Raw genomic sequence first — 11853 nt, 5'->3', positions numbered from 1 at the left:
TAGCCAAGCTCATCAGAATGGGAGCTCAGAAAGGCATGATCTAGTTCCACAATGTGGGGGTGTTAGGATTGAACACGTCCTGAACGTTCACTCGGATTTAAAATCTCTACGGAGCCTTGCCTTACCAGTAACGTCAGCTGGAGACTCTTCTCTAAGTCCTTGCTTCTTTTCTCCTCCCCTTCAATCACCCACGTCAGGATGGCTGATTGTATATCAACATCTGCCTCTTGGAGGAGCAAGCAAACTGCACCAACTCTCTCAGCCCCAGCCAGGCTTGCTGCCTCCTTGCAGAGGAAGTGGGTGATAACTTGATGGAACACAGCGGAGCCCACCTGCAAGAAAATCAGAACGGCTGCTTATATGCTGCTCCATGAAAGGCTGTGCTTTCCAGACAGGGACAAGATCCCCTTGATGTGGACCAGGTTTGGATGAGTGCCCTACACTACGTGCCCACTGCAAGCACATTTAATAAAAGTGAAATAGCTGGAGAACTAATTTTAACCTACATTTTCCTCTTAAGCAGAGATGCTCTGACTGCTCCTCATCCCTATCCTGTACTCCAGACCCAGCAGAGAGTTTACAATGGTCTATTGTGAGTTTGCAGCTTGACTAGCAGCATATTCCTGCTGCATATTCCTTATCCTTGAGCTGTTTCTGTGGCTCCAGTGAGCCACAATGAACACATCCTCAGGCAAATACCTGGAGCTTGGAAGATCTTGCCTTCTGCCCTGGCCTGAAGCTGTCCAGTTCACTGCTCACAACCTCTCGAAGACGCTTTGCAAAACCCTGGGTGCAGCTCCCCACCAACAGGGAGATGACTTGGAGGTAAGCCGAGCGAATCAGAGGGCACTGCTGTGCGGGGGTGACCAACCAGAACTGGCCTTCCAGCTGATGAGCCACAGACAGCATGGCATCTGCTGACAAACTGAAAGGAAACGGCAGAGTTTACCTAGCAAGGTACCAGTAACAATAGTTATTGGTTAGCTGTTACTAAACAGCTTGGATGCAGGAGCATTAGCGTGTCTCTCTGAAAGGTGCTGGCCCAGTTCTCTCCGCAGAGCCATGCGTTACAGTTCTGTTTCTTGGAAGGGGACAGGGTACTGCATTGATAAAGGTTGGGAAGACTGCTCAGTCGCTACTAGACCACCCTGTATCCTGTCTTATGGTGGTGTCATTGGGCTCTTTCCTTCTGTTTCTGGGGTGTGTGATGGAACCTTTTCCCCCACCCCTGCAGCCAAACAGAACATGAGGTCAGCGTACGTCCTTCTGCATTGTCCCTCTCACTCCATGAAGCAGCCAGCAGGGCTCCATGCAGCATGGTCTGTCCTTATTTCTTGCCCCTTTGATAGCAAATGGAGCCGTTTCACAAAAGGCTGGATGGCCATAAGCACAGGAAGCGAGTCAGCTGGTGAGTCCGTGATGGAGCCGCTGCTCTGCCACTCAGCTGGGAAGTGACATTCCTAGGTTAATTTCAGTGTTTGCCTTGGCATTCCTTGCCAGGCTGCTCGCACTACGCCCCTGGCTTTGGAGTCTGGATCTGAGGTCATGCCTTGCTGCTGTGCATACAGAAAGGGAGTGAGGGAATGGCACTTAGAAACCCACTCACCAGTTGGTGTCTGCAGCGTAAGCCAGCAGAGCCCGTATCTGCAGCAGACGCCCATGCAGCGTGTTGTGGGATAGGACACTGCCTTGCTTAGCTAAGTCCCCAGCCAGTCGCAGCAGGAGCTTCCCGTATTCAGCCGTAGGGACAACCGGGACCAGGGCCTTGGCTGCCATGACTCGCACAGCATAGATGGGGTTTCCTGCAAGCTGAAGCAAGGGCTCCAGGAAGCAAGTGGAGATGCTACGGAGCGAGCAGTGCAGGGCGGGAAACAAAGCAAAGATTATCCTCCTGCTGGTCTTCGGCCCTGCTAAATGGAGCTGAACAGAAAGGGCTGGAAAAGGACGACGACAGCTCGAGAGCATGTCTCTGCCCGTCAGCTCCTTGGGGCCTCTGAGCCCTCAGTACCTGCAGTGTCACTGCAGTGCCCGGCCGTTGCACAGCCCATCCTCTGCAAGGATGCAAGTGAACCAGAAGAGGACAGGGACCCTCCCCCTCTGCAGAAGGCGGCTGGATGCCATTGGCTCTGGGAGGCGGTCAGCCTCACGCAGGCCATAGGTAGCAGTGCCCTGCGGGGACCCCTGGCCTGCACCCTGCCACCTGCCCATGGGGTGGCCTCCTCCCCTTTTTCTCTACCTGCTCAGTCCATCCGCCCCGGGTTGGAGTTTTGCCAAGAGCGTGAGGATGGCGTGGAGCGAGGGGCAGAGGTGAAACCTCCCTCCCTCCGGCTCTCCTGCTGTCTCCAGAGCTGAGTGCAGCTCTCCCAGCAGGATCTCCCTCAGCTGCGGGTAGCGGCTGAAGAACGCCTGAGGGCTCACCCCGTCCTGAGCGCAGCTATCTTCCCGGCTCCGCTTCGGACCCAGCACCCGAGCTGTGAGGGCGCCTGAAGGAAAGCAAGCGGGGGAAGGGCATCAGGAACCACAGCCACTGGCTCACGGCAGGGATGAACCAGCTACCCATGTACTCTGCCTTGTGCTTCAGCATGAGCAGCAGGTCCACCAGAGCCGCATTCAGGCAATGGCAACGTATTAGTGGTTTGAGCACGGAGACTCCCTGACGCCTTTCCTTGGAGCCTGCTTCAAATCCCAGCAGGGCTGACTCAGCCATTCATTCTTCCCAGGCAGAGAGATGGAGTACTCGACGGGAGACACTCTCAAAGAGACTCTGAAGAGCAGGTCCCCCCGCTCTGCAGGGCATTAAAGATGCTGTGGCCTGTTTGCTGGGGTTTGCCTCGGGCCCTTGTCCAGCAGCTCCCACTCCACTCACTTTCATGCTGAGCTACCCTCCACCCCACAGATGGCTGCATTTCATTGATGCTGTGTATAGTGAAAGAGATGGAGACAAGTCAAAATGTAGATCCTGACGGGGACTGCCCCAAAGGTCAGACTCGGGGTTTTGCTTGGGGCCATCTCTTGAGGGCAGTTTGGAAAATGCTCTGTGGGGAGGGAGTCTGTATAAAACATTATTCTTAGACCCTTTAGGGAACAGCTACTGTCACCCTCCCTAAATAGCTAAGGAAGTGGCTGGCAGACCTGTTAAGCTGAGCATTCCTGAAGTAGCCCAGCGCTTGTCTAATTTGGGACTCTTTCGAACAGATAGAGGAATTAGCCTGTTAAGACTCACCCTAGATTGGAGAACACATTTTGCAAACCGTACGACACCATATCTCCTCCCCACCAATATTATTCATAGCAGAGTTTCTGACGTGCTCTTCTTGCTTTCTATTCCATTAGTTCCTCAGAGGGCACTATGGGCCGGACACTGAGCAGAGCAATGGCCTTGCTCCGATGGAGGGTCACTGATGGAAGGACACCCGTGTGTGCACCCCATGGCACTGCTAGGAATAAGCAGCTATTACTCACTGAAGAGCTGGATGGCTGCGTTTCTCATGGCCCAGCTAGACGAGCCTAATGCCTTCAGAAGCAGAGCCATCATAGGCGGGACATACTGGAGCAGCGCCGTTCCCAGGCCGGAGCCACGCACCAGTGTCTGCAACACATGCAAGGCAGAGACCTGCAGAGAACACACAACAAAGATCACTGGGGTGGCCCAGGGACTTCTTCGGGCCCACTGGCAGAAGGCAGTGCCCTGGGTCTGGTCTCTACAGAATCGTTCATCAAAGGGTGTCTTGTAAGGTCTCCAGTGAAAGCCTGTGTCATGCTGATTGACATAATCCCCGTGAAGTGTTCGTACAGGTAATATGTAAAGGGGGGACGGTGTTTCTTTCGGGTGGGAGCTGCTTATCCACCTGTCCAGCTATATGTAAATTGAATACTGTATACTTCACAGACTGACCGCAGTGCTAATCAAGAGATTGTGAAATCTCCATGGGAGATTCTCTGCAGGAAAAAACAAGCAGCAGGAGGTATCCTGTTTACAAGTGATGATAGTGGATGGCTGGAACTATATCTGGGGATACAATGGTGTGCCCAGGTATCCTTCACTGAGGGGTCAAGCTGCCAGCTGGCTTGTCTTTTGAATGGAGGATCACAGCCGGTCTGACTGTCTGATGAAGAGAGAGAGAGACTTTGGGTGAGTAACCTTTATGAGACGGGGGAATGTCTTGTTAAGTTTAGGCTTCAGAAAGCATGTTATGATTTTATATCTAACCATTTGTTCCCATTAATTCTATCTGCTGCTTCTCAAATCTCTGGTCTTTGTTAAATAAACTTTTCCTTGATTTCACTACAAGCTAATCCAAGCACCGTCAGCTGAGTGGAGCGGTGGTTCTGAGGTGCAGCTGGTGCGCACTGTGCCCTTGGGAGTGGTGGATCTGTGAATGCGGGAAGCATGCAGTAGAATACGGGCTGGACTCTTCCGGGGGAAGCCTGGAGGGCTCAGGGGCTGCATGTGTCTATGCCTTACCTGGAGAGGGACAATGGAGCCTCCGTGGGCTGAGTGGGGGACTGATTGTGTTGCCTGTGGCTGGTGGAATTTGTGATCTGACCCCTCACAGATATGGCTTCCTCACGCTAGGGGCAGGTGATAGCGAGGTGCCTTGCAGCCCTGGGTACACCCCCCCCAGAAGCGTCACAGTCATTTCCCATTCATAGAGCAGCTTTCATTGCCAAGGAGCTTGACGTACTACACAGAATGCAGATGGGTCGCTTCTGGGGACACAGCAAACTCTAGGCAGTAGTTCGGGGAAGCAAACGGAAAGCCGTCTGCCTCAGCTGGATCGGCCAGGGAAGGTAAGTCGATGTGACGCTGCGGTGAACAGCTCTACTCTAGTGAAAACCAGCAGGATGCCTGGAGTGGGCACAAGTGGTTTGCTTGCGTGGTTTGTCTCATCTGAGAGATGGTGCTGCAGGCTGCATGGTGACCCCAGCCCCGTTCGGAGGGCAGGGTCCTCGCTCAGCAGCGCCACTGCCTGGGATTCAGGAGGCAGCCTGCCTGGCTAACCAACATAGGCGAGAGGTAGGTCTCTTCTGCTGAGTATCATCCACTGATGCGTGAGCTGAACTGCTCGGTGCTCAGGCCTCTTACCTGAGGGAGGTCCAGTGTCTGGTCCCAGTTCTGCGGGAGAGGCGTGTTGGCCAAGGCCAGTAAAGTCTGGATGCAATATGCTAGCAGAGGGCGCCCCTTGGAGGGATCCTCCCCACCGACGATACACAGGAAGAGCATGGGGAAGCCAGCTGCCCTGCGGGTAATGGAGCTGCTCCTGGGGCCACTTAACAATTCCAAACCCTGAGAAACAAAACCAGCACAGGAAGCTGTAAGTGACTGAGAGGATTACACCTTGCAGTGTTCAGACTGGATTGCAGTTTAGGAGCGCCGAGCTCCCAGGCCTGTGCTCACCCCGCGGGCAAACATCCAGCGCCCATGTTTGTTCTGTAATAAGTGCTGGGAGTGATACAGGGCTGGTACACGTGGACTTAACAGCCGAGGGGAGAGCAGGACCCAAAGGGCGTTCTGCTTAGTCCTCATTAGCTATAGGCTGGTTCGGGAGGAAGGGTTCAGTGGAGTGGAAGGGATGCTCAGACCTTTGGGGTGTACAAGGCCTCAGCAAGGGATTTTGGGGGAATACAGCAATGGTCTTTTGTCCTTAAGTTTACAACTGTTCTAAACCTCTCTAAAAACAACACACATGGGTGTGCGTTCAGAACAATACATGAGTGAGGGGTCAATCAAAACTCTGACTTGATTAAAGTTAATTAGCCTGTATCTCCTTACAGAAGGGGGCTGAGTTTTCCTGTGTTTGAACGCGTACTGGGGCCCTGATCCTGACTGAGGTCTTTGGGTACCTCTGTAATATAAGTAACTGTTACCTTTAACTGAAAGACCATCTCCCCATGGTGCCTAGAGCAAGAAGTGGTTGCAATACCTGTGCCAGCATTGTTCTTGGCACTGCTTGCAGTTCTGCATGAGGATGGTTCAGCAAAGCAGTGCAGAATTTGGTGAATCCCATGCTGCATCCTTCAACTGCTCCCTAGGACAGAAGAATAGTCAGGGTTCTGCAGGTTCAAAGGGCTTTCCATCTGCTATCTAATCAAGCCCCACGAGGGAGACATTCACCTCTTTTCACAGATGGGAAAGCAGAAGCAGATAAATGTAATCACTTGGTCAAAGCTGCAGAAGTTAAGTGTCAGAGCCAGGATTAGAAATCGTAGTCCTATGCTTAAGCCAAAGCCCCTGGCCTACACGATAGAACATTAACATGGAGGAATTTTATAGAGCAGAGAAGTGGATTTTGTGGGTGAAGCTAATTACGAACCTCTGCTCGCCACTGTGTGGGTTCAAAGGGGACAGTCGAGCCACTCGCCTGTCTCACATGATACATTATCCCCACTGGGGATACCACCCATTTCAAACAGAATTTTGTAGAAGGCTGAGTGTCGAGGTTTGCTGCATTGTGTGGGTCTAGTCCCTGCACTGCATCATGGGACGTGTAGCCCAGAGGCTGAGTGACAGAGCCCATAGCACTATCCAAGAAACAGTGACATAACTAGCTGCATCCACGCAAAGGGATCGAGGTTCACTGCTGGGACACAAGGAAGGTAGGGCAGGAAGAAGAAGAGATAGGATGTTGGACGCTGTTCTGTGGTCATTGCCACTGTCCAAAGCAGTAATGACTGGCTCCAAATAGAGCCCTGCTGTGTTCTTGGCCAGGAGTTGGCCCTTGTAAGGGTTACGGGGGAAGGATTGGTGGGAACCCACACTCAGGAGGGAAAACATTTGCTGAGTTGTGGGCCAGCTGGAGCTTTGTTTTGCACTGCTGTAAGCCCCACAGTGACATGAGCCCTGGGCCATTCAAGAGTGGGGGAGCCCCACCCCCCACTCAGGCCTGAGACGGGACGGAGGGTATGGCACAGCCTATCCGGGCCGGACGCTGTTCTTACCCAGTGCCGACACTTCAGCAGCACTTCCTGAAACACTCTAGCCGCCATCTTGAACACGGCGAGTGGCAGGAGCGGCTCAGGCCCCGTCGGGGGTGCCAGGGGGAGAATCTTCTCCACTAGGCCTCCCAAGAGCAGCCCTATTTCCTGAGGGGGCCAAAGAAACAAAGCAAATTAGGCAACCCCGCTGAATTGACATGGCCTCTCCTTGGCACTAGTGAGGGATTTGGTGCATTGCTGGTTAAGAGCATCATGCTCCAGAGTGCTTTAAAAAGCTGAGAGCACAGGGCGAGCGGCAGACATGCCTCAGCCCGGTTTCCACTTGCACAAACTGAAGAGCCCCCTCGAGCTGTATTTTGCTTTGCCCTCCCCTCGCCCCACCCCAGTCAATGCTTCAGTAAGGTGGGGAATTTATACCTATGCAGTCTCCTGCAAGGATCGATCTGAGCCCAGATTTATCCTGCTGCCACTGAAATGGTAAAAACTCCCACTGACTTCAGTGGGAGCAAGATCAGGTCCCTGATTATCCCATCTCCTTGATCACCAATGTTTGCGAGTACCCAGAAATCAAACCAAACCAGAGAGGCAGAGAGCAGCAAGTCTCTATTGTGCAAGGACCCTGCAAGTTCTGGGAGGCATTTTAACGCCAAGGCAAATCAATCAGGTTGTCTTTTATTATTGCTAAAGGGCAATAGCTAAAAATAGTGCTTTGCAGACTAATGTAAGAAGCCCAGGTCCCTGCCCTGAGAAGTTGTTAAACAATGTACAGACAAAAGAGGGGGGGATGGCTAGAACAAAACCCTCTGATTTTGTAACGCTGAGGTGTGGCACAAGAAAGCAGGAGAGGACAGGTAACAGAAGGTGTTAACAGAACTGTATGTTCAGGAGGGCCTTGAAGGAGAAGAGCAAGGTGGCTAAGAAACATGGCTCTAATTAATGCTCCCTCAAGCTGTTTACAACGGTCCAGGGACAGCTACATCGAATACATCACCGGCCACCGACAGTACCAGGAGGTGTGAACTGGAACGACATCGTGCATCAACTACAAGAAAGGGACTGAGAGACTTTTTCCATTGGACCATATGAACTGGAACCATAAACTCACTGAACATTAAATCTCATCAAATGAGGGGGTAAATCTATCCTCATCACTGTATCCACTCATTATATGCCACACCTGAACATAGCCATTATATGAACAACATACCCCCATATCTCAATGTCTGTACTTTGACCCGTTACCCTTTTACCCCTAGTCAGGGATATTGCAGATTATGTATTCCTTATGCCATCCAATCCTAAACCAAACTTCGCACCCCTTGATAATCTGTACCTTATTCCCTGATAACCAGAAACTTCTATGCTTCAACTCTGTACCATTTTCTTTTTATTTTAAGATCTTAATAAAATTATTAATTCTTTACTGGTCTGGCAGCCAAGTGTAACGCAGAAAGGTGCAAAACTCTCTCCTGCCTTTCCAAACATGCAAGTCAGTGATAGAAATAATTCCCTAGCTGAGCCTGGCACTCAAAACCCTCAGTGAGCAGGGTAGGAATTGGCTGATCCACAGAGTCAAATCATCACTAAGAGCAAAATTCTCCTGTAACAGGGCCTGTACTGCTGTAGCCAAGAGCTTCTGTCCTGCCGTGTGTTTCCTGTGACAATATGACTCAGCAGCAGAGTTATCAGTCATTTAAGTATCTTCATCTAGGCCTTGATCATCAGAGGTATTTAGGCTCCCACCTTTCAATGAAGTCAGTGGGAGTTAGGTGCTCAAACAGAGACTGGATCTGGGCCAGAGATTCTAGAGAATTACACAGACACACCAAACAGACAGCTGGCATGTTGGTACAAAGGCTCCATAGTGCTGTATCTTATTAGCCAATAGCAGGACTTGCTTGGAGGAACTGTCCTCATTAAAAAAGCCATCCTATTGCCAGACTATCTAGGGAGGGACCCATTCCCCAGCTGGTGCCTGGGATTAGCAGTACAGGAGCTGAGTCAGGAAGACTCAGGGCGTGGTGCAAAGGGGTGGGGCGGGACCTGAAGCAGCTGGAGCCCATTACGTCCCCAGGAAACCAGTCAACTATTTAAAAGAAGGAGTCAGCAATGCCTTTGAGACAGTAACTACCAGTGAGCCACAGTGAGGAAACAAGGTGAGTTGTATCTGTCCACACCAACCGGGAGTTTGTCTTGGCTTGTGTTTAACCTGGGGGTAAAGGAGTTTAGGCCTGTTCTTTATCTGACAAGGAAATCAGACTGAGGCCAGGGAAATGGGCCCTTTTTGTTTGCCCTGAGTGTGAAAAGGTGGAACTTCAGCACTGGGGCTAGGGCAAGCTGTAAAGGGAATCCTTTTTAAAAATCCCACCTTAGTTTCCTGGGTTTTCTTTGGCAGAGGACCTAGTTCACCCAGTGCACTTCTCAGCTAGAGTGACGGAGAAGCTGCAGGAGAGGAACGTGCATCTTGTGTACTTCCCCTGCTTCCCAAACCAAAGGTGTCCCCCGTCCTGGCTGCCATCTCTGTCCCAAGCCTCTTGGTGACAGAACTCTACCGGCCGCTCACGGAAGCTCCTTACCTTCACTGAGACCCAGCAGCAGGTCAGGATAAGGTTGTGCTCCTCGGATAGCAGGATGGAGTCCTCCCCATCCTGCTGCTCCAGGCCTTTCCCCAGCATGATAAGGGAGCCAATAGCATTTATCATGTCCGCAAATGAAGGAGCGGCAGCTGCAAAAATACAAGCAGAAAGCAGATTTATTTTAGCCATAGCGTAGGTAACAATGCATGGGGAAGTAAAGCAGAGCCTGCTATGGATATGAAATCCAGAGGAAAGGAGAAGGGAAATGGCCGTACGAAGGTAGATGGTCACCTGAGGTCTTGCTTTAGACTGAGAGAAGGATCAAATCCATGATCTTCTGGGGTGGGTGGGTGTGAAACTTCCATAGTGTGGCAAGTAGCTAAAGAGAGGTTGCGGTGTGAACCCCCTCCCCCCAAAACCATGATCCTGTGGACCCTCCCTACTTTCCCATTGTGACTGTATGACATCCTTGACATAACCACAGTTGTGTATTCAGGTTGTTGTCTTTAAAGGGCTAAGTTCCTTCTTAAAGTCAATTGAGGTCTCCTTCTGCCCTTTATTTCACTTTTCCCCAACCTCTGGGTCTGCTCTTCTCTCCTCCTGCTCATTCTTCTCTGCCACCTGGGCCCCTTCTCCACTGTCACTTGGTAGCCTTAACCCTTGCTGCCCTAGCCATTCTGTCTGGCTGCCTGAGCCCCTTCTCCTGCTGGGCACCCTGCCTTGTGTCATCCTTCCCCGGGCATCCCTCCTCTCCTTGGCCACTCCCGGCCCTTTCCTCCTCTTATGGAGCAGCAGCCTCTTTCAGAGGCAGCTAGGTGGAAACAAGAGGAAGCAGGTGGTTCTCACAGACCTCCAGTCAGCTCTTTGGAAAGAACCTGGAGGGCTGCAGAGGCAGCTGGAAATGAGACCACCTGTGCCCAGCCAGCTCTCTGCAATCCACAATTTAAGGCATATGATGGAGGCAGGCGTAGTTGAAAGGGCATGACACCGTGAGCTGGGCTGGCTATCGGCTTTACATACTGCGAACCCTTCCTCACCTGCCTGGTTGGCGTTGGGCCCCTGCCTGCTCTGGAGCACCCCCAGGAGGAAGGTGCTGATGTCTCCCAGCAAGGCCACCAAACGGCTGAGGAGCTCCTGCCAGCTCTTCACGTGCTCTCCCTTCAGCATGGAGACTGCCCCCTCCGGTACCTCCAGCAGGCACCTCCGCAGCGCCGCCATCACTCCTATACAGATAACACTCCAGTTATCACAGGGCCGGACACTTGCATGTTCTCATACAATCCCCTGAACGAGCTGGGTCACTACAGTCAGTGAGAGCTAGAGGCAGCCTGTGGCAAAGAACCACTGTCCCTAGATATCCGCACCGTACTGACAGAAGGCCAGGTACAAAGTCAAGATCCCTTCCCAGGGCCATGGCATTCCAGAAACAGAAGATACATAACGCAGACGGGAGCAGTTTACTAACGTGTGGGACAAGAAGGGAAAGAATACTGTGCTGAGGGGGATCTAAGGCCCAGGAAAAGGTCAACAGCCGCTTGGAAATTTAGCCAGAGCAGCTGCAAAGAGTGCCACAGACAAGTAGCCAACACCTCAGTTCTCCAATCCACAGCAAGCTAGACCCTTTTGTCCCAGCCCATAAATACATCGCATGTTTCATCTCCAACATACTTCTCAAAACGCTCGCCAATCGTCCCTAGGCCTCTGGGGTGTAGCTAGGGCTGCCCCAAGCCCAGCTGGGGACATGGGCAGAGAGGTGAAGTGACTTGCCCAAGGCCACAGGGAATCTCTCTGTCGTATATGGGAGTGGAGTTAGTTGTGCTGTGCTCAGGCCAGTTACTGGCTGCATGATTTGCTGACTCACAGACCTGGTCCATCACATGACACACAGCCATCACGTGAGAGGACTGCAGGGGAGAGAAGGGGCATGGGAACTCGGATGTCTCCTTCCCCTCGATGCCCAGGGACGCACCATGCATGGGGTTAGTGCTCGCTGCCTGCAGCAGGTCTTGGCGAGCCATGGCGTAGTGAGCTTGCAACATGCCGAGAAGATACCGAGCGAAGCACAGGCCTCGGTGTTGCAAAACTGGCGCTGCTTTTCCCTCTGGGAATAGTCTCTTCACGGTGCTGCTGTCTGACCTGGAGGAGGAGGCAGATGCTAACACCACTGACCAACCTCAGAGGAGCTCTCACCTAAACAGCACAGTGACAATCCTCACTGCCGAGGGCGGGAGGCCTTGTGTCCTAACACTACAAAGCACCATCGCCTTCAAACTTGGTAAGGTGACTTCAGATCACAGGCTGCTGCTGTCTGGCCTCCAGTTCTGCTGAGGTGAATTATAAA

The 11853-nt window shown here is 52.1% G+C and overlaps 1 protein-coding gene and 1 long non-coding RNA gene across 7 annotated transcripts in view; one reads left to right on the top strand and one right to left on the bottom strand.

Moving 5' to 3' along the window:
• LOC140898825 (uncharacterized) overlaps positions 1-4285 on the top strand; it is a 32143-nt gene extending 27858 nt beyond the window's left edge. For all 3 annotated transcript variants that reach the window (XR_012155115.1, XR_012155114.1, XR_012155113.1), the window contains one exon: positions 3334-4285. This is a non-coding gene — a long non-coding RNA (uncharacterized lncRNA). The remainder of the gene's footprint in view (positions 1-3333) is intronic.
• Positions 1-11853, bottom strand: part of LOC140898822 (tRNA (32-2'-O)-methyltransferase regulator THADA-like) — a 38599-nt gene that overhangs the window by 7788 nt on the left and 18958 nt on the right. For all 4 annotated transcript variants that reach the window (XM_073313289.1, XM_073313290.1, XM_073313291.1 and 1 more), the window contains 11 exons: positions 11482-11648; positions 10550-10735; positions 9513-9661; positions 6940-7083; positions 5925-6029; positions 5087-5287; positions 3463-3613; positions 2237-2483; positions 1607-1843; positions 700-925; positions 126-332 (listed from right to left, as the gene is read on the bottom strand). In XM_073313289.1, coding sequence (XP_073169390.1) covers positions 126-332; positions 700-925; positions 1607-1843; positions 2237-2483; positions 3463-3613; positions 5087-5287; positions 5925-6029; positions 6940-7083; positions 9513-9661; positions 10550-10735; positions 11482-11648 — 2020 coding nt within the window. The remainder of the gene's footprint in view (positions 1-125; positions 333-699; positions 926-1606; positions 1844-2236; positions 2484-3462; positions 3614-5086; positions 5288-5924; positions 6030-6939; positions 7084-9512; positions 9662-10549; positions 10736-11481; positions 11649-11853) is intronic.

Source organism: Lepidochelys kempii, chromosome 15 (genome assembly GCF_965140265.1).
Source record: "Lepidochelys kempii isolate rLepKem1 chromosome 15, rLepKem1.hap2, whole genome shotgun sequence".
Classification (NCBI taxonomy): Eukaryota; Metazoa; Chordata; order Testudines; family Cheloniidae; genus Lepidochelys; species Lepidochelys kempii.
Note: the sequence above shows the minus strand (reverse complement) of the source record. Positions and strands in the feature narration are given on the sequence as shown.